We start from the raw sequence: 22420 nt of genomic DNA, 5'->3' as shown, positions 1-22420 counted from the left end.
GACTGGGAATCTGGGATACTAAAGATTAGAAAGAAAAAAAATTATTGTACCTATTGGACCCGTAGGAACCGGCCCCGTTTTATACGGGCCGGTTAGATCCGGTTCTCAGTTTTAAAATAGTAAAATCCACCCCACCCCACCCCGTTGTATTTTCAAACAATTCAGGTCTGATCCCTCCAATTTTGGGCACATGCCCACCCCTAATTTTAGCTAGCCCACCAAAGAAAAAAAATCCTCACTCCGCCATGTTGGACAAAAAAAAAAATTAAAATAACGTGTGTGTGAAAAATAGAAAGATGTGTGAATAACATCAGACGTAAAACTCATTTTGCCATATCCAATCAAACACGATAAAAACATGTTTTTCCCGTATCTGACAGCCCGATAGTCCTTATAATAAATCAAGTCCTTGAAAGTTCAAAATGCAACACTTCAGAATCTGTGTTTGTTTTTCTCTCCAACCGTGTCCAACTTGGCGATGCAGCGCTCTCACTCTGCAGCTGAATCAGACTCCTCGTGGGTGTCCACTGAGTCCGACGCGTGGTTGAGACTCGGATGCTCTTTTCCTTGACATCACTACGCATCGATAAACGCACAGCAATTCCGATTACGTCACTTCTCTCGCCTCCATTTCATGGTTAGCTCCTCCTCCTTATTTACTCAACGCCTAATTTTGGCCTTCTTCACTGATTTGTTCTAGAGATCGCAGATTGTTGAGTCAGAGAAGAGGTACTTTTCCAATTGGGGATTTTATTGATTGATGCTGTATTAATTTAGAATTTGCCCAATTGGGGTTCGCGAATTTTGGTTTATATGGCTGTTTTGAACTTTTGAGAGAACCCACATTGTTATTGGTTTTTTTTTTTATACCAATTTGATGTGATAGTTTTGGTGGGTATTTGTGTTTTTAGATTCTTTTGCCTGTTTACCTGTATTTTGTGGCTGGAGATTCTTTGATTGATGAAATGAGCAGATTTGTTTGCGATTTGAGTAGAGAATTTTGTATTTGTGAATGATAGCAAGTTGTCTTTTTTGTGTGCGAGTAGCATTTACTTAAAATAGTTAAGGAGTTCAATTAAATTTATGTTTTTTGATTTGCTAAAGTATCTATCTTTGATTGAAAGTTTTTGCTTTGGCTAGTAGCTTTAGATATGCTGATTGCTAAGAACAAAGGTAGATTCTGATAATTTGAAATGGTGATTAGCGGAAGGCCTGCATTTTTCGCTTCCTATTTCCACTTTAACTTTCCAATCTAGAAAGCCATGGCTTTTCGTAACGGTAAGTTTACTCTGTTATGTGCAGAAACATAGAAGCTTACCTATTAGGCAAAGTAATCCTAAAATGTCGGACAATAATGTTGCTGAGTATGTTGGTTTGGGGGAAGGATCCTCACACGACTTAAATAAGTATCAAAAGGTTTCAATTATACCTCTTGTCTTCTTGATCTTCTACGAGGTTTCGGGAGGTCCATTTGGTGTCGAAGATAGTGTCCAGGCAGCCGGTCCCCTTTTAGCCCTCCTTGGTTTTCTGGTTTTTGCCATCATATGGAGTGTTCCAGAGGCCTTGATAACTGCAGAAATGGGTACTATGTTCCCCGAGAATGGGGGATATGTTGTTTGGGTCTCATCGGCTTTGGGTCCGTACTGGGGCTTTCAGCAAGGATGGGTAAAATGGCTCAGTGGGGTGATTGATAACGCTCTATACCCTGTTCTGTTTCTTGATTATCTCAAATCAGCAATTCCGGCTTTAGAGAGCGGTCTCCCAAGGACAATTGCCGTGTTGGTTTTGACAGCAATTCTCACTTACATGAACTACAGGGGTATGACAATAGTGGGTTGGGCTGCTACCTTACTGGGGGTGTTTTCACTTCTTCCTTTCATATTCATGGGATTTATAGCAATCCCCGAACTAAATCCTTCAAATTGGTTTGTGGTAAATCTGGAGACTGTGAATTGGAGTATGTACTTCAACACGCTGTTTTGGAATCTTAATTACTGGGATTCAATTAGTACTCTTGCAGGGGAGGTGGAAAACCCTGGTACAACTCTTCCTAAATCTCTCTTTTATGCTCTTATCTTGGTTGTGGTTGGATACATTTTCCCTCTTCTGATTGGTACCGGAGCTGTTCCAGTAGAACGTGAACTATGGACAGACGGGTATTTCGCAGATATTGCTAAAATGCTTGGAGGTGTATGGTTAAGAACCTGGGTCCTGGCAGCTGCTGCTTTGTCAAACATGGGTATGTTTGTGGCTGAAATGAGCAGCGACTCCTTTCAACTTTTGGGTATGGCAGAACGTGGTATGCTTCCTTCAATCTTTGCCAAAAGATCTCGTCATGGCACTCCGCTTACCGGAATCTTATTCTCTGCATCCGGTGTAATCTTGCTTTCCTTTTTGAGCTTCCAAGAGATCGTAGCTGCTGAGAACTACTTGTATTGCTTTGGAATGATTATGGAATTCATCGCGTTTGTGAAGTTGAGGATGAATCAACCAGCTGCATCGCGGCCTTTTAAGATACCGGTTGGTACAGTGGGAGCAATTTTGATCTGCATTCCTCCGACGCTGTTAATCTTTGTAGTTTTAGCTCTTGCTACTCCAAAGGTAATGGTTATTAGCATCGCTGCCATGATCATTGGGCTTCTTCTGCAGCCTTGCATCGAGTACACGAAAAACAAGAGGTGGTTTAATTTCTCCACGAAATCTGACCTTCCAGATATCCACAATGCATATGATCAGTGTAGTATTGTAGCATGATTCCATCAATGATTGTAATCATTTGGTGTTTGAAATTATTGGTTGTTTCTGACTTTGAACTGTGGATGCTTTGTATATTCCCTTTTACTTAATAGTTGAAATATTGTGATGGATGCACTATGCATATAAAAATCTCGAGACCCTTATAAAATGTGGTGGAAGGAAATATATACAGGTAGATATTGCGCTTTTTTTTTTTTCTTAGGAACTCTTTAAAATACTTTGTGGCCTATTCATAGTATATCGTGTTTATAATTAGAACCGTTCATATTATAAGTTACTTTGTAAAAGACTATCTCTACAAAAAAATCAATTAAAATCAAGATTGTTAGTCATTGAATTGTATAAAAGCACAAGGACGGATTTGATGAAAGTATTACGAATCTTCTATCTATTTGTTACAATTGATTGACCAACGATCTTAGTTTTAATTAATTTTTTGCAAAGATGTCTTTACAAAGTGTTTTATAATATAAACAGTTCTGATAATAAGCATGAAGTTCCGTAGCTAGGCCGAGAAGTACTATGAGGAGCAACTCCTCTTTAAAAATGATGCACGAAATTCTATAAATAAGCCGATAAGTACTGTGAGGAGTAACTCTTCCCCAACAACGATCACTCGCTGATATAAGGGGATAACAAGAGTATACTTTGGGTCTTCAAAATTGGGCATAGGTCATGCAATGTTAGCAGCTTAATGGATTTTTTGGCGTACTTGACGGCGGAGGCCCGTCATACAAAAACCGGGGTTAACTGATACGCGAAAAAGCAAGGTAGGTTCAATGGCCTTAGCCTAACGGCGTGTTTTTGTAAAATGGCTCAAAGTGTTTTTTTAACAATAAACATTATGATTGTGTTTTGCAGAAAACTTAGAAGAGTTTCCAATTCATAAAAGTGCTTTTTGAAAAAGTAACTAATAGATGTTAGTTCATGAAGTACTTCCAAGTGCTTTTCCAAAACGTACTCAAAAAATGCTACAATAAATCACTTTCGTATGAGAAGTGCTTTCTAGAGAAGCAATCCTAAACAGCCTTGATGAAAATGATATGGATTAGCCTTGTCGAATGCCATTCCAATATGCAACTATACATTAAAGGGCTCTAGGTCAAATTATATGCTGCGTTTGGATGGTTCCTAATATTTGGTTCTCCCTCGACATATCATTGCCTATATGTTAACTACTTCAAACTTATCTGCTTTGCTTGCCAAACAGTCCCTTGGCAGGTGAGTCTACTTGTATTGTGTTCTACACTGTGGATCCCACACTCAAAAATGTCGAAGACGATAGGTTGGTGAGGCACATGTATACGGAACCAGACTAATATTTATGACATGTTGTCATGTTGCTTAACATTAACATCCATTCCCTCTCTTGTGAGTTGCCACAAGCTGTTCTGTCTGCAACTTACAATAATCATGTCAAAATAATCCACGTGGCACTCACACAAGAACTAAGAAGGATCCATGCTTAATTAATCCCTAAACGAGCTGTTAGTTAGTCCCTGACAACTGTTAATGTTAGTGAGAAACACTTTGACAATTATATTATAAAATCGTCAAAAAACTATTTGAGGTTGTGTTCAGTAATCGAATCGTTGTTAAAGTGTTTTTAACAGTGAAACGGAGTATTCCAAGGCCCTTAACATGTATTGGTTAACCTTACCTTACCAGCCAATTGGGTTTATGTCAAAATTGCAGTCTTTTGTTAACCATCGGATTTTACAACACTTTGTTGTCTATATATCACCGCTGTCTTTTTGGCCGTTTACTAGAATTAAGAATAGCAAAAATGCTGTTTGTTTCATCAGCCAGTGAAGAAAAACTGACCAAATAAGTACTTTCATAAGCAGTTTGAGGATGAGGTGCTTTTTCTGATAGAGAAAAGGCAGAGGAAAGAGAGAAAATGGGAGTTCAAAACAACAGTCCAAGAGCTTCCCCAAGAAGAAAATCTACAACCCTTCAACACTTGTTTGATCTCGATGCCAAAAGCGCTTCTGACAGCAAAACTATTATTGGCAGTCAATCTTCTTCCAGTTTGGAAAATGAAGAAATCCTGTCAGCAATCTCCATCTGCAATTTCATCTGCACCTTCACCGATCCGAGCGAATGCCCTACGCAACAAGAACTTAAAAGGCAGAAGCTTTTGCAGCTTCTTTCGATTGTCAAATCCTCGAAGAAGCCTCTGCATGATCAAGTCATGACGTCTCTCATTTCCATGATATCGTTGAACATTTTCCGGTCTCTCCCTCCTCCTTCCAATCCCACATATGCCATGGACTTTCCCGACGATGAAGACCCCATTTCCACCTTTTCCCCTGTGTGGTCACACCTGCAGTTAGTCTACGACATACTCATCCGCCTTGTGATTAACAATGATCCTAAGTTACTCAGAGGCTACATTGACAACCAGTTTGTTGTCAACCTCCTTGCCCTCTTCCAATCAGAAGACCCGAGAGAGCGCAACAGCTTGAAGAATGTGTACCATAGAATATATTCTCGATTCACATTCTACCGTTCGTCAATGAGGAAATCGATGAACGATGTGTTCTTGCACTATGTGTTTGAGACAGAGCGGCATTGTGGGATCAGAGAGTTGCTTGAGATATGGGGAAGCATAATCAATGGCTTCACCGTGCCGCTGAAGGAAGAGCACAAGCTGTTTTTGATGAGAGTGCTTATTCCTTTCCACAAGACCAAGGGGTTGCAGGGCTACCACAAGCAGCTGGCTTATTGTGTGTCGCAATTTGTGCAGAAGGAGCCCGTACTTGGCGGAATTGTGGTGAGAGGAATTCTGAGGTATTGGCCCATGACGAATTGCCAGAAGGAGGTTTTGCTGGTTGGGGAGCTGGAGGAGCTGGTGGAAAATATTGACCCTGATCAGTATAGGAAGTTGGCCCTGCCTCTGTGCATACAGATAACAAGATGCTTGAACAGTTGGAACTCACAGGTACATTGTTTTTTCTTTTTCTTCTGGCTTAATGATTTTTTGGATAGCAAGTTTTGAAAATCCATCTTCTCTTCCTTTGCTTTCTTAGCAACCAAACAGAAAACAATTGCTAATTCTGAAAATTAGTACCCTCGTTTGTTAATGTTCGAAGGAAGGTTTAGTTTTTGCCCCGGCTATTTGGTTACTTCCATTAGTTTATAAGGTATTCATAGAACTTCAAGATGCCATAGCTATCATTGGAAACTTTTCATTCAGATTTCAAGATTCTATAATCGTATTTTCCTATGAATTTGTTACAAACAAGCAGAAAATAATTTCTTAACAACTACGACACTCTTCTTTCCAATGCCTGACAATTGAAACTAGTAAAGACTGCATGTGCTGGATAGTGGAAACTAGTTTCTTGAGTCCTTTGTAGGGATGAAACTGTGCCTCTTGTAAAACCCTCTTGAAATCAAGCCTTTGTGGTTAGCCTAAGTGGTGAAGGCGGGCTGGCAAATGAGTCAAGATTACTCCGTCAAGGGCTCGATTCCCTCCACTGCACCGGAGAAAAAAAAAACTCTTGGAATCCTATTATAATTTGAACTCCCTACTGAAGTTTTACATAGCTTTAGCTGCTTTGGGGTCCTTCAATTATTGTAAGTGTTATAATCTCCGAATCTTCAAAATACAATAGAAGATTTAACACTGCTTGGCTCCTTATAGTTAACGAGTCATTCCTCCTTATCTGCCAATCACATGAACTAAGTGTATACCTTTTTAGTTTAAAAATCATTTGCTATACTATTGTGTTGTACTTTTAGGTAGCAGAGAGAGCCCTCTATGTTTGGAACAATGAGCAGTTTGTGAAGATGATATCAGTGGCAATGGAGGAAGTGTTTCCAGTCGTGGTTGAAGGCATGGAGAAGAACTTGAAGTGGCATTGGAGCAAAAGCGTCCGGCAACTGACAGAAAACGTGAAGGTGATGCTCGAAGAAATGGATCCAGTTTTGTACTCCAAATGCCTGGAAGAAATTGAGCTAAGAGAATCCAAGGCCAACCAAGCAGAACTCAAGAGGAAGGAGAAGTGGGACCAAATAGAAATGGCTGCAGCAGCCAAGCATCAGTTCCTCCAACCACAACATTTCATGTGTGTTTCTCACTAAAATTTAAATCAACAATGTATACAAGTAGTCTCTGCTGGGTTTTTTGGGTTTGGTTTCATACCCATTGTAGAAGGTTTCTAGTTGGTCCTTCTATTTATCAGAAGAAAATACTCAACTCCTTACGTGTAACGAGTTATTCCTTCTTACAGATCAATTAGATTATAATATGTATGCTAAAACTTTCTATTTTGTGGTTAACTAGGGCTTTTGAAGCAAAACACAATACAACTATTTCCAACATAAAGCCAACCTAATCATTGTGTATTAGTACGCAGCCGCATCATATAATTACTTCGCGTATTATAATTAGGACGGACAACAAGTTAAACGTAAGACTTAGTAACACATAAATTTACTATACCACGTGCCTTTGTTCTAATACGGCACCATAGTCTCAACCACCAAGGGTTAGTTTGTTATTGCCAAATTGTGTGAGTAAAATACTAATAATGTCAGATCAAAGTGAAATGTTATGAACATGTGTGATCTGATTGATAGGTACATATGTCACTTTACATTGCATGATTTCAAGGTGGTGAAGAATTGAAATTGAACGACAAAGACAGGTCAAGTTATATTAAGGGTTTTAACCTAATTCTTTGTTTGTTAATTAAGTGTCGCATATGGAAACTGCTCAGAGTGGCCAAGGATAAATTCTCTTGTTGTGAGGATTACAACGAAGTTGGAACAAGGCAGGCAGGCAGGCCGGCAAACTTTGAAAAATTGAAAGGTCAAATTCATGAAGTCCTAAGGTTTGGTTTGGGTAGATAAATATCTTCTTTTTAATATATATTTTTATAAGGATTTATATACGTGCTTTGCGGCTTCGAAGGAGATTAAATTTATCAACGAACTTTCAATCAAGTGATGAATATGTTCTTTTGATATAAGAGGTTTTAAATTCGATTCTCCTCTCCTAACTAAAGAATCCATAATTTTCACCTAATTCCGGGCATGTATATGGTCATGTTACACTTTGCTCAGGCTTTAAAACGTGCCTAAAAATAAAAGCTAGCACTAGCAAGTTTACTGCATATGGCCAAGAACTTGAAGCATAGTTGCAACGTCACTTGTCTCGTAAATTTTACTTCAATAAATACTTAAAATTTGTTATTTTGTTTCGTTTCGTGTCGGATTAATAGTAAACTCTTTCATCCGCGGTTTCTGCTGCGACTTAGGAGCAGCTGCTCCTCACAGAACCGGATTATTGACCCCGTGTCCGCCTCTCATCGCCGCCGAAAGCAACCTCGAAGCCGTTGCGGGCGGAGGAACACCATCATACGAGCCACGGAGCACGCTGCTGCTGGTAGTTTTACTTCTCTGATTTATGCGAATTGTTTTGTTTGTTTGATGAGAAAGTGGCGGCTGTTGTGCTGAGGTCACGATCCCCGGACTCTCCTTTCTCTTGGATATACATGGTGGGAAATTTTACTGAATGTACATTTTCCATTCTTTCTTCCGTAATATAGGGTTGGTTCATCGTTCCAGTCATGCTAAACTAGCGTTTGGAATGAGACAGTCTAATGGGGCCAAAGTCGATTACTGCAACTCCGTTTCAGTAACATCCAGAAGGAAGAGGGGCGATTTTATCTCCTCCTTTTTTTCTTTTCTTCTTTTTGGGTTTTGAATTGGAGCTTCCCTCCAGAGTTGGCTAGGTTTTTACTTGGGCGACAAGTACGGATGGATTTACATGTTCTCTACTTTCCAATGATTTACTTTCTGGGGTTAAAGTCACATATGGACAATGAATTATTCTTCCTCAAAAAAAAAAAAAAGACCTTACGTATTCTCCATGAAAAAGAGCTTTTGGTAATCCATCTTCATCTTAAAACTTTTTCTGGACTAAACATCGTCAAAAACACTTTTGGTTAAAAAGTGCTTTTAGATTAGATATAGCATTTCCAAACAGCACCTTCCTCACAATGCTTTCATGAGCACTTAATTCATAAGTTGAATTTCTGTTACAAATTAGAGTGCTTTTGACCCAGATGTTATGAAGTTGTGAAATAGATCGGTATCATGATCCCAAAAAGTGCTTTTATAACCCCTAAAGTTGTGAACATAGGTGTTTTTTACAAAAAGAATTTCAAACGAGTACTAGTGTGCGCTGCACCAAAATTTGCACCACGGAAACCATAACCTAGACTCTTACTACTGTCGATACCATCCAAATACCTTGATGCTATTATAACACGTAAATTTAGAGGATGAAATGGAGGAAGATTACATGAACATGATCAATGTCAACAAGTAAACATTGCATGCTTTTTCTCCAAACAAAAAACACTCAGATCAATTCGCAAGATAAACCGTTACAGAAAATTTTAGCGTTCTCACGACTAATAAAGTATCACAGCCGCTTAACACAGCAAGAATTAAGTGTGTTCCATCCTCAGATATATAAAGGTTTACAGCTTCTTGAAAAATATAAGAAACAATGCAAAACTTTAATGGAAAATTCTAATAGCTAAATGTGAAAACCCCGAAATCTGCGGGAATCACCGACACAAACCCTAACCACCAGAATCGTTGAACAATGCAAAACTCTAAATCTAACATGAAAATTCTATTAATCCAAGACACGAACGATATACTTCTTGCCTCTCTTTTAAATACAAGACAAAAAGAACAAACACACCTCAAAGCTTGGAAAGCTGCACCCCTGTACACCACACTCGTCCACAGCCTAAGCTGCTTCATTTATCAAGCCATGCGCTCTACGGACCAATTCCAAGCTAACTTCAAGCTTCATTTGCGTCAACAACAAAGCTTTCCCAAAAAATATGGGACCGAAAATTTGGACTTCGCCTGTAAAACTCATGACCACAATGCAATGGTGATGCACAATGTTTGGACGCAAATACAGAGCTCCGATAAGCACATGGAGGGGAGAACCCGCCGGTACAATACATCAGCTATGCGTACAATACTACACTTGGTATATTTTTGAAAGCTTTTCCTTCACTGGTGGCACCAAGGCAGACATACATTGGTCCCAAGCTCCTCCATTCGCAAGCATCTGCCGGATTATTTATTTGTACAAAGTGAATCAAAATACGTTGGGCTTATTCTGCAGCATGTATCTCAGAAAGAAAATTTCATCCCCTTACGAAACTTGAATATTTTGGGCAAGGTTTCATATTGTTTGTGTTTATCTCCCCGAAAAATAAATAAATAAAAAATTCAATTTCATAATCTAAAAAGCAACACTAACCTGCTTATAACCATGCAACACCTGGTGAACTTCATTATGAAGCTCTTCGCTCCGTATTTCCTATAGAACATAACAAATCACGACTTTGAGCTTGTTCAAAAACACGAACACTTGACTTGTACATCTAAGATGGGAATAGTAAGATTCTTACATGCCAACTTGCAATAGCATTGCACAGATAAATGAGTGAATTCAATGCTCCGGATGGATTGGTTCTAACCTGAAAAGTTAACAAAATCCAAGTTTAAGTGTAAATAGAAATTCATGTGGTACACATATATGGAAATGAAAAATTAGAAATGCAGATGCATACCAAAGCACAGAGACCTCGGAAGGCATCCTCCTTTTCTACATCATCACGTATCCTGTTACAAACACTTTTGCATGTCAGAAGCAGACCATTGTTATGACATAATACCTCCCTGCTAGACTTTTAAAGCAAAGTGGACAATATAGTTTCTCAAGCATTGATCTTCTCTCTTAACTTCAGTATGAGAAAGTATATTGTACATTGCCCAATCGTCAAATTGGACAATATCCATTGCTTATAATAATCTATATTACGACTACTGATGCTTCTGCTGCAACTTGTGTGCTGTTATTAATATGCCATACGTAGATATATAGAACTTACATTGACAAAGCAATGCACCATCGTTGCATGAAATGCTCCATATGGGGAGCCACAAGCTCTGGACAGACCCACGCAAGCCTCCCAAGGGTGATAGCACTGTTTTCAATTAGTGACTTGTTCAGCTCCTGCTCAGCATCAATAGAATCAATTATAAGATGACACATCCTCCATGGTAGACTGGTAGTACATATTGTAATTATAATAGAAAAGGAGTCACCTCTGCGTGTTGAAGGATTTGAACTAAGCAAGAGATAACTGTCAGAACAATTGGAGAAATTTCTTGACGAACCTGAAATTCAAAGTTACTTTCATGATAACATAATCAAGCAATTATAGTTAAACAATTAGGTAATGAACTAAGTAACAAGGAAGAAAGAAACATAAGAAGCCGACCGGAGGACACGAACAGACACATGCATATGTGCGACTGCGTGTTGATAACAAAAGCTTGCTTGGAACTTCAAAAATGTGTGTGTACGAAATCAGCTTGCTTATATTTAGAAAAGAACAGAGAATTGATAAAATCCCCACCATCTTAGCACTACTTGCGTAGAACCATCTCTGCTTGCCTAAAATAGATATATACACAAAGCTGTAGAAATTTGTGCCTATTTATTTACCAAAGCATGGGAATATGATGGCAGAAGCCATGACCTCCCATAGATGAGATTATGCACTTACAATGATCATCTAAAAAGAGTGCAATCAACCACAAATTTCAAGTCATTAATTTGCAAAAAATCTCAGCTGAAGCTTTACGATCTAAATCTACTGTCAACCCAACATCATGGCATGACTTTACAACCAGACTTTAATTGGTATTAGGAATACTGCAGCAAGAATGGGAATGTTTACCTTAACTGCTAACTCTCCAATGGCCCAACATGCATTGTTTGCAACTGAAACAGTTTCTTGCAGCTTAGGAGTATTCTGTACCACAATATATCAATTAATCATGAGTCATGACTGCCATAAGCAATAGTAACAACCATCGGATAATTTTTACATACCAGTTGCTTGGCTGCGATATCAAGAAATTCTGGCAAACGAGGTTGCAAGTGAACTGGGCATACCTACTCAAATCATGTAGACACGACGGTTAGGCATTAAAAAATACATTCGCAGATAAATAAACAGCTTTAGTATCTTCCACTACATTAGCCTTGCAGCCTTGTGCTATCTAGTAGTTTCCTCCTCGGGAATTTACTAGATATACGTTCTCAAATTATGCACACGGATGGGGCAGGAACACAACCTGAAGGCTTTATATCATTGGGTAGATATATTCTCACTTACTCTTGCAAGATCCCCAAGTAGTGCAAATCCACTCTGCCGGACATCCGAAGCATCATCCGTGCAACATTGCAAAAGCAGGTCCCTCAAATTGCTTTGTGAAACCTTGGAGCAGCGCAAATAAGAAAACATGAAAAACCATTTCTATGTGCAAGCTATATAGTAGTTGAACAATGGAACAGGCTAAGGCATTAAAAGGGGCAGTAACATGGACAATAGAATAAGTGTGGATTCAATGTAATTTTCAAAGGAGAGGCTGCATTAGTTTTGAAACACTATAGAGAGGCCCACGCACAAACCCTGGAAACACATTAGGCCAATTCCCTTCTAGGAACCAAATATATAAATTCTGAAAAGAAATAATTAAGGCAGAGAACCTTTATAATGACGTAAATACCCATTATCCCATATTTATTCTTGATAAAGAAATATGGAGAAAGAAGAATACCAAACTCTCTATCCCACTGCCAAGACCTTCTGCAAGTCCAGAGAGCAGATCAAGAGAGCAAACAATAAATTCTTTATCATACGGGACCCCGGAAGGTACAGGATTGACCTGCAAAAGAAGTCCAAAACATTTTCTCATACGAACTTGCAAGTTGAACCACCAATGTACATATTTTTCATAAATCAAACATTCGTGTGGAAATATATTAAAGGCACCCAGAGGAGGGACTACGTACAAACTTTAAAAACTAGTGAGACATTTACAAAGATCAAAGACATCTTTCTAAGGACCTTGTGTAGCAAGTGTTTTGAGTAAGTGTAATTTGATACTTGCTAGGGTTTGATAAAGGTTTTGCTTCAAACCTATCCTTCTCATTTTTAAAAGTTTATGTTTCCTACCACCACCTAAAGGAAAAAAAATGAAAACCCACTCATAATCATAATAGAGATACTCCAAATTCCAAAGGTGGATACAGAATGTAGTGAGACTTAAGAACATTTGGGGTTCCCACAGTTTCCAGAAATTGATTGATATTTCTCTGAATACTCAAATGACGTTATGAATCGCAATATAAATATTATGCCTTTTAATGGTCACATATGCATGACAAGCTATTTAGGAGTAAACATATATATATATATATATATATATATATATATATATATTTAAAACAAATAATTATGGTCTGTATAATGTAACCATACAATTTATGAGACATTCCTCCTAGCCATCTCTCTCAAACTAAGAAAGGAACCCATTAAGATGGATATTTGACACCACTAAGGTGGCCTAGAAGTCACTTTTAGAAAGCACATGGTAGAAGTCAATAGATATAACGTCAACCTAGTATAAGAAACAGAAGTTATCTACATAAGAACCAGATATTTAAATATAGTGAAGGGGTCCATACTTATCACAAATAATTCATGTATAACCAAAAGATCAGGAATGAACCTTTGCCTGAACCTTTGCGAGTTGTTGGGACTCGATGATGCTTATGCATCTCTGAAATACAGGTTCAGCAAACTGAGAGAACCCAGCACCCAATGCCTGTAAATAAGTTAACAAATCAAGCTTTGTACCCACTAGATGTAACACATAAATGTTAATTTTTGAAATTAATGTTACTTCAGGCTGTTAGCTCATGGAGTACTCATTATTAAAATGAGAAAGATTAATACCTATGGACATATGTCCAAGGACAGGAGTAAAAATGAATATGGTGGCAGCAGTGTAGCATAATTCATGAATCTTTGTCAAATTATACATCACAGGTACAGAAGACAATAACAAGAGTAACAATCAAATGCACTTCAGTTACTTCCAGGCAGATAATGTTCCTAGAACCAAGAGATTTGATTTTTTGTCAGCCCAAGGGCAAAAAAGTTATTATTCATGGCACTGACATTTTAAACAAGTCGTCCCTAATAATATTTTATATCCAAACTTCTTGATTCCATCTACTAACCACTAATAAAGAGTAATACAAAATACTTTCCTTTCACTGTGCCTTGAAAATATACACATGTAGTGGGTTAAATAACACCAAAAAAATAAAAAACAACAGAAGTAAAAAAGCAATCAATTTAAAGACAACTAAAGAAACAGCAATAAGTACCTGTGATATAGAAGTAAAGCACTCTAGCAATGGAAACAGATCTTTATCTGAATTTGAAAGCTGTTGCCACTTTGCAATTAATGGTGGCATCAGAATTTCAAGATAAGTGGGCTGCAAAGCAATACTACAGTCAATTGGCACAATGTTTCACCACAATCACTTGCATTTGATAAACTTAATAACTCATCAGTCAAAATACCTGATTCAACTCTCCCCCGACAGCATCTGCTAGAGTTCCAATAGCATCGTATACAATTCTGAGGTTTCTCCTCTGAATAACAATAATCAAATGTTATATATAATCAACTAAAGAATGGGAAAAATCAGTGTTTTATCTCTTCATGCTCAAATTGTAGAAACTCTGGTAAATGTCAGGAAGAAACCTGATATTTCCCAAAAGCACACATAAGGTGTTGTAAAATCATTTCCAAGCGTGGTGCCAACTCTTCTGCTGCCTCCTGCATGTTAAATAATCATTACTTAAAACCAGAAAAGTAATAGCTAAACAACATTATTGAACGAGCTGGACTACATTTATACCTCTTCTAGTGTTGCAAAAGCAGAGCAAGCGGCTTCTTGCACCCGCTTGTTATTATCTAATATTCTTCTTAATAGACCCACAAGAACCTTGTCAAATTGCTCATAACCTTTTTGATGTCCGGCACCCTGAGACAGGAAAAAAAAAGGGGTAAATGTCAAAGTGCAAGAACAATATTTACAATTAAGCAAAAACTATAAGATTCATAAATATATATACAGATAAAGAGATAATTTCAAACATAAAAATTTCAACTATGAATTAGAGGAATAAATTTCAATGCATGAAAACCTGCAAAAGAAAACATGTGCTTTTTCACATCACTAGAAATAGCAAAATTGAGAGAGATACCAGAACAAGAAAGTTAAAACATCATTTACATACCTGAACAATGAACTTGCTGAAACGAGAAAGTGTCCAACAAGAAATACTCCTTATAAGTGGAAACTTATCGTCCAAAAGGGGGATTAAAAATGCAATAATCTGCAGGAAATCAATTTGTATTTGAGCAGTTCAGTAATCAAGAACGAGTACACAAAGAACAATCTAGTAGGACATAAAGTTTTAGTTTTCATCTTATTTGGGTAAATATGCAGGTTGTATATTTGCTGAAATGTTTCCTCACACTAGACAGTTTTCAAATTATCAATCTGGGCAATTGATAGTGTAGATTCTTATTTAAAAGTGTAGTCCAAATTCATTGCAGCAACCTAGAATGCAAGATAGCAGGCATATCTAGAAAGAGAACATTGATCTCCATATATAATAAATAAAGATGACTACTCTTTTAAAATTTCAAAATCCTTTAAGCATGGAAAATGGATAAACAGGTGTGACTCAAAACTAATCTTCTCAAAGAAAGTAGTAAAAGGAAGCCAATGGAGAGCAAGCACACAAATGAAGAAAATCTCAAAAAAAAAAAAAAAAAAACCCCGAAAGAATAGGGAAAACTGGTTCAAAGCATCATTCTGTAAGTAACTAACAAGTCATATAGCATCTGCTTCAAAACTTTAAACAAAACTCTTGTTTCTATTAAGGTGTATTTTATAAGTGAATTTTCATGCTGATTGAAGCTTATGATAATAAACATTTCTTTTTCTTCTAAACATAGAAAAAAATCAGGCCGTAAGGTATTACCTCATTCAAATGAGGATAAAGACCACTAATGCAACCTTCAGCTATGGCACCTAGAGCCAAAACAGCAGCTTCCCTTCCTTTCCAGGTTTCATCATCACTGGTGGCCAACTTGGCCTGCAAATGTTTGAGACGTTAGAACATGTATTTAAACAAGAGTACTCATTAGAAAAGTGAAAACAATTTTAGCCACCCCTTATTGAATAACTTACAAGGCAATGGATCTTACAATTAGTATTGACCTTTTTTAAATGGTATGATTCTACTAACTAATTCTGCTTCCTTCATTTCCATTTGAAGAAAAGCAGGCCCAAATAGCCGTATTTTATACACGTCTATTTTCCAATATTATAACTAACTGGCAAGGTCAACCCATAAGGCAAATAGACAAGCTGTAAACTACAATTCATTCTTGTTGCAAGTTGGCAATTCTATTCGAATATCTACTTAATCATCACCTGCCCAAATACAGCACACAAGTCCTGCATTTCACATTTAGAAACTTGGAGCATACTGTTCACATTACTTCTCAAAGAGAGAACAGAGAAAAATAAACATGAATATGCATATATGACATAAGAAAACCAAAAGATTACTGGAACCTGCATTTTTTGGAGGGGAACTGAGTAACCTCCCAATTTAAAGATTTGTGTAATCCTCTAATGAAGAGAACCATCCAAATTATTTTCTAAATCATCTTCTTTAAGAAAAAAAGGGAAGGTTGAGAAAAATAAAATCATTTTCATACCAATAAAAGAATAAAATCTTCACAATCAATTCTTTTACTTTAACGCCAAACAAATCTCTAACCTGAACAAACGGCATCAACGTTGGGAGAATCTCATCGCCAAACACATTTGACAGGATATCGAGAGCTGCTGCACTGCATTTGCGTAAATTCCATATACCAACAATATCATCATCCTGTCATTTAAGGATATAATAATCATTACCCTCGTACTTATACCCAACATAAAGTAGAAAATTTTGAGTCGTATTTAATTGAGTCCAAGTAATCCAACAAACAATTTAAATAAGAAACAGCAAATAACGGTGTAGCAAATTACATCATCTTCCACATTATCAGATCCATGAAGCCGTGATGAATGAAACCGAGGTTTGATATCCTGCAGTGCACATATCAGCTCCATAAATCAGGAGTAAAAATTAAGATACCAAAACAATCATAAAACACCCAAAAAATGTCTGTATGAACCTGATCACGGTCTGGGACAGATCCATCCTCCTGCAACAATGAAGCGTTGCCAAATAAATATCAAACTACAACACATGGCAATTCAAAATCACCCAAAAACATAAATAAACCTAGAAATAACCTCAGCATCAGCAAGGGACTCATCATCATCAGAATAAACCATGTTTGATAACAAAATCTGCAGAAGTTGTACCAGGTGTGTTAAAAAAGCATTCCAAAGACTCCATAGTAAGTATGGTTTATCACAACTTGATAAGGTTCAACAAACAATTGGCTATACCGGAATTAGGCGTGGCAAAAACTCTATTAAGTTCTCAGGCGGTAACTGAGCTTCACAATATGCAGACCTGTGTCAAACCACTGAATGTCAAATGAAAATAATACACAATTGGGAGATGATGAATGAAGCCGTGATGTGTACATATCAACCACAAGAAGAGATCTTTCAAGTAATAATAACAATGTATAAGCATGAAAAGTATCCCCAGGTTTTACGAAAAACGAGAAATGGATACAGCTATTGGATTCAACATTTTGATAGTTGTGGAAAAGTCATTTACATATAAGCGACAAGGTAGTCATAGCATGCTCTTCCATCATCACTCATTGAATTTCATCTCTGATCTGAAATGTGGTATTTTTACAAATATCACACATATCCATCACTCTTCTTCCTAGTAAAAAAAAACTACCTCCTTAGCTCACCAACCACAATAGACCACCACATTTGATTCTCCACCACCCCTACCATTTATCACCACTACCTCAGGCTAGTGTTGATATTAAGTATTAACAATTAGACAAGTTACGCAGAAGAAGCTTAATTAGAGGGAGTACAGAGGCATATAACTTGGTGTGTGAATCGATACTAAGCTGTGATGCTTGAAACCTAGTGTATATTGGTAATGACATCAATGTCATGCAAATGATCCAATTTGTCAATTCTAATAGTAACTCTCATGTCTTGGTAGCAGAATTAGAGACACCAAAAGGCTTTGACACATACATTAAGACTAAATATATAGCAGAATTATTAGTGACATGAAAAGGCTTGCAGACATACATCAAGACTACATAAAAATCTAATGAACTGACCCTAGCAATTAAACCAAATTTATTCACTTAATTTCTGAAATACACCCAATGAATCATAGGCTAATGCTGCAAATGTTCAATTAGGAGAAAGTACCAAAATTCACAGGCTTCAAGAGCCACTTCTTCCTCAGTATCGTTGTTGACTTGCAACATGTATTCAATTACATTCCTCAAATGTGGCTGCAGTACCAGGTAAGAGTCACTTCAAAGTATGACAAGGACAATGGATGACAATAAGAAAACAATGATCAGAGAAATATGAGATAAAGATCAAAGTACGATTATGTGTGTGTGCACGTGCATCTATGCATGTGTGTCATATACACCAATGTATTAAAAGCGTGAGGCGTGGGCAAGGCGTCCAAGGGATAGCCCAGCCTAGGCGTGAGGCGAAGCCTCACAAGACCTAAATTTTTTAATATATACACTCAGCGTACACATATATTATATTAAAAAAAAGATTATTAATCAATAATCACCCTGAGCACACACACACATATAACAATGCACGCAGATAGCACACACATCCATTATATAAAAATAAATAAAAATCAGAAAAAAAAAAAGGCAGAGAGGCGATAGTGCAAGAGGTATGAGGCAATTAAAACCTACACAAAATTTGGGTTTGGGAGTAAAAAAATATAAAATAAAATATAAAAATAAATAAAAAAGCCCCTAAGGCGCACCTAAGCGGCTCCGGCGATGCCTTCCGCCTCAGAGGACGCCTAGGCGCGCCCTGAGGCGAGCCTTTTTGTTGAGAATATCGCGTTTAAGAAAGGGAAAACAAGAACAAACTCCAGAAATCAAAAAACAAATAATCAAGATAAATAACACCAAGAATTTACGTGGTTCGGCAATATGTGCCTACGTCCACGGGACAGCAACAACAATCTTTCACTATATCAATAATGAGTACAACCAATAATCTTGCCAAATCTCTAGAACTAGGACTTGACGAAAAACCTGAAAGAACAAGAACAAGAAATACACTCTCTTTTCTTTTCTCTCGCACGCACTTTGCCCTTACAACATTCTCTCACTCCAATCCCTTGAGTGGTATACAAAATATTGTTTTGCTCCCTCCAATTCAAAACTAGTACAATAGCCCCTTTATATAGACATAATAAAGGTCTTCTTCAATAAGGATTATTAATCCTAATTGGAATCTAGTTATGAATCCTTCTCCATTTGAGAAACTAACTCCAATTGGGTAAACAACTCCAATTGGGAAAACAATTTAATCCTCTAAGACTATAATTCCTTGTAGACGTAGGACAACTTATCATGGGCTGGAAAAAACCCAACACTTTTAAAACATTGATATACACACACAGATATATATGCACGTGTGTGTATGATGCGTTTGTCAGCATATATATGCATGCTACACATATATGTATATAATTATGTACCAACCCAAAAGATAGCTTATATAAGTATTAAGTAAGATGCCTGATAGAATGTGCATATAGGATTAATTCAATTTTGTTCTATACCATGTTAGACACAACATATGCATATAGCACATAGACATAATTGAAATGACACAAACCAGGGGAAAACTATAATGACAGAGCAATATGTCACCTCCAAGAATGCCGGACGGACTTCAATTAGTTGGACAAATGCGGCACTAACCTGTTGAACAGAGAAAACAAAAAGCAGATGAGAACAAAGACAAACTATGAAAGCAACATTGTATATCCATTATAGGAGTGTTCTTCGATTGTAAGACTGAATAGCAAGCAATTAAATCGTAAATGGAAGTTAACTGTGAAGGGAAATCTTTTTATTTGAAATGTAGAACCACTAATTCAACTTCCATGTAATACCTTTAGCTTCAGAATCAACCTAGATAAGATAAATCAGTCCTTATGTACTCACCAATTTCCTCACTTCTGAAGACGGATCATTAGCAAGGATAAACAAACCTTGAAGATATTGATCCATAGATGCATGCAGAGCCTGAAATAGAATAGATACATAATTGCTCCCACCACCAATCATCAGAAAAAGGTTGAAAAGGTACCAAAAGGTTTGAGATATACTTACAGCTGGCATCAACATAATATATTGATTTACAGAACCCAAGGAAAGCTTTCTAAGCGATGCATGTGGCGATTGGAAAAACTGTGTAAAGGGAAGCCAGGTTCAGCCAACCAGGCCAAAAAGAATAAAGATCATCAGTAAAAGTTCATAATATAAGTGCATAGAGAAAGGGGGAGGGAGAGGGTCTAACACAATACAGCAATCTTATTTTTACCTTAAGTAATCTTGGAAAGAAAACGTTGATGGGACGTTCAGGCAATCCAGGTACATCTGAATCAAGCAGTTGAGGTATATCCTCACAAATCTGTGATACATCACAACATCGATGTCGTAAAAATTAATAAGTTCTGATTGTGCCATTAGTATTAAGAGCTACGGTTAGGAACTACTATAGTTGTCACAATGTCTGTTCTTGTTAGGTGCTATCATAAGGTGATACACAAATAACATAAATGGTCCCTATGAATGCCTTCACTGAATTTAATTTGGTAAGGGGTGAAGATAAAAAACAGAGGGTTTGATGCGCACAAAAGCTCGAACACAGAGTCTTTTCAAAACAACTGACAAAGGATACTCTCTCATACAGCAAACAAATAGCCCTTTGTAGACTAAGAGCCGGGTCCTATTGAAATCTATTCTCCCAGCGTGCGGTGGTTCAAGATAACAAAACCTTTTTATAGGGAAAAGATTATAGCATTATAGCATTTAAATTACGGTGTGACTTTGTTTATGTTAAAGCACTTCTTGTAAGAAAGGCCAATTGAAAAACAAAAAGCTGTACTGTTGTTTCAGCTGGCAGAATTTTTTTCATCAAACAGACAGCTACAAATGTATCAAGATATAAGCAACTAGCTGGAAAACATTTGATTATCCTTCACCCAATATTCTTAACCAATCATGAAGAGTTGATCACAGCAGAACAAAGAGAAAGGAACACAAATGTATCACCAAAACAAAGGAACTTTGGGGAAATATGCATGGGAAATGAATGTAATCATTGTGTTTACCTTGGATAATGCGTCCATAGCACCTTCCATGTGATTTAGGTCATTACTGTCTAAACAATTTACAAGAGCTTGCAATAGTTCAGGCCACCCCAAAATTCCCTCTAGCTGAACAACAACAGTTACAATGGTCCCAACTGTAGATCTGACGTGTCTGTCTGCTACTCCTAAGCAAGGCAACAATTCCGATTTTATATATTGCTGGTATGCAGGAGCCATGGAAGTATAAGCATTTTTAAGATTATTCTTCAAAAGCAATCCCGCTGCCTGTCGAACCTCAACCGATTTACCCTGTTCACAATTTACCCAAATTCAAAGTTCCATCAGCACATAGAAACTGAAAGTGTCATGCTATGTTAACCAACAACCACAAACACGAATTCACATTTTCTTCAAAACACATGTTACCACGCATCAGGATTGTAAACTATCCAACTATTTAATCACAGCAAACAGTTTTTACATTAACAAGGATTTGTGGACAAACATTCTTTAGTTTCCAAGGCTTTTCCGGTTTCGCCAGCTGAAAACCACTCTCGAAATCAAGAGAACCGATACCAAATACAATTGGAACAATCCAAATTGCGAAGCAAACATTCTAACCCCTACTGCTTCAGCACTCATATCTTCCATCAGACCCAAACCCACAATTCCCCCATTAACTCGAAAAACGACTATCGATTTCTAAGTATGCAATCCAATCAGACCAACATCCGTCCAAATCAAATAAAAAAATAAAATTGAAAAACAAAAACACAAACCCTACTGACTCAAATTGGAAATGAATACACAATTGGGGGGAAGTGGAGGGAGGAGGAGCATACCTCGGCACGTGCGAGAATGAACGCAAGGTAGTTGTTGAAATCGGGGAACTGAGAGTAGTGCTGGAGCTGCTGCCAAATCTGAGACTTGTCCGCGGAGGAAGCCGAATGCGAAATCTGCTGCTCCAGCAGCCCGCAGATCGCCGCGAACCCTTCTTCCTTGGGCTGCCACGGGCCAGTTGCCGCCATTGAAACGGAGACAGAAGGTTTTCGTTTTCTGCAACCTGGATGCTGGAAGCGCACGCAGGCTTTGGGGGTTTTGAGCAGAGAGAAGAAGAAAAGGGGATTTTAGGACAGCTTTGAGGGGTTTTGGTGGGGCGGCGACGAGGCAAAGGTCGATGATCTCTGTTTAAATAATAATACACGAAATTATCATATAATTATATTAATTATATATAATCACTCTTTTTTTTGGTGAATTATATATAATCACTCTTTTGATTTCCTTTTTGCTGTTTTTCTTATGAACAAAAGTTTCTTTATTTTTTTTGCTTATTTAATATTCTTTGT

At 37.5% G+C, this 22420-nt stretch overlaps 3 protein-coding genes across 4 annotated transcripts; 2 read left to right on the top strand and 1 right to left on the bottom strand.

The window, feature by feature from the left end:
• The first annotated feature begins 405 nt into the window (after positions 1-405).
• LOC126621699 (probable polyamine transporter At1g31830) lies at positions 406-2886 on the top strand. 2 transcript variants are annotated; one of them, XM_050290260.1, is made up of 2 exons: positions 406-637; positions 1303-2886. In XM_050290260.1, exons 1-2 carry the CDS (start codon positions 635-637, stop codon positions 2752-2754), a joined length of 1455 nt encoding a protein of 484 aa, XP_050146217.1. In that variant the 5' UTR covers positions 406-634; the 3' UTR covers positions 2755-2886. The 2 variants fall into 2 exon arrangements, with proteins under 2 accessions (XP_050146217.1, XP_050146218.1); XM_050290261.1 differs by having other exon boundaries at positions 406-729.
• A 1668-nt stretch (positions 2887-4554) lies between these two features.
• LOC126621701 (serine/threonine protein phosphatase 2A 57 kDa regulatory subunit B' beta isoform-like) lies at positions 4555-7044 on the top strand. Its single transcript, XM_050290262.1, has 2 exons — positions 4555-5701; positions 6505-7044. The coding sequence occupies exons 1-2, from the start codon at positions 4658-4660 to the stop codon at positions 6844-6846; spliced, it is 1386 nt and encodes a 461-aa protein (XP_050146219.1). The 5' UTR covers positions 4555-4657; the 3' UTR covers positions 6847-7044.
• A 2177-nt stretch (positions 7045-9221) lies between these two features.
• On the bottom strand, positions 9222-22265 carry LOC126621691 (transportin-1-like). The gene is made up of 29 exons (XM_050290246.1): positions 21914-22265; positions 21093-21380; positions 20300-20389; positions 20089-20166; positions 19921-20001; positions 19624-19674; positions 18131-18216; positions 17222-17288; positions 17063-17119; positions 16942-16971; positions 16793-16852; positions 16536-16649; positions 15729-15842; positions 14976-15074; positions 14594-14719; positions 14437-14511; positions 14253-14324; positions 14054-14164; positions 13390-13485; positions 12436-12543; positions 11991-12092; positions 11705-11767; positions 11550-11624; positions 10912-10983; positions 10695-10819; positions 10374-10425; positions 10212-10280; positions 10061-10120; positions 9222-9865 (listed from the first exon to the last, which is right to left on the bottom strand). Exons 1-29 carry the CDS (start codon positions 22097-22099, stop codon positions 9776-9778), a joined length of 2697 nt encoding a protein of 898 aa, XP_050146203.1. The 5' UTR covers positions 22100-22265; the 3' UTR covers positions 9222-9775.
• Positions 22266-22420: the final 155 nt, after the last annotated feature.

The sequence above is a fragment of the Malus sylvestris genome, chromosome 5, assembly GCF_916048215.2.
Source record: "Malus sylvestris chromosome 5, drMalSylv7.2, whole genome shotgun sequence".
Lineage (NCBI taxonomy): Eukaryota > Viridiplantae > Streptophyta > Magnoliopsida > Rosales > Rosaceae > Malus > Malus sylvestris.
Note: the sequence above shows the minus strand (reverse complement) of the source record. Positions and strands in the feature narration are given on the sequence as shown.

Coding starts and splice junctions, on each gene's coding strand:
- LOC126621701 (XM_050290262.1), top strand. CDS start 4,658: ATGGGAGTTCAAAACAACAGTCCAAGAGCTTCCCCAAGAAGAAAATCT. Junction 5,702..6,504: donor TGAACAGTTGGAACTCACAG/GTACATTGTTTT, acceptor TTGTACTTTTAG/GTAGCAGAGAGAGCCCTCTA.
- LOC126621691 (XM_050290246.1), bottom strand. CDS start 22,099: ATGGCGGCAACTGGCCCGTGGCAGCCCAAGGAAGAAGGGTTCGCGGCG. Junction 15,843..16,535: donor CGTTGATGCCGTTTGTTCAG/GTTAGAGATTTG, acceptor AAACATTTGCAG/GCCAAGTTGGCCACCAGTGA. Junction 14,512..14,593: donor CTTTTGCAACACTAGAAGAG/GTATAAATGTAG, acceptor TTTAACATGCAG/GAGGCAGCAGAAGAGTTGGC.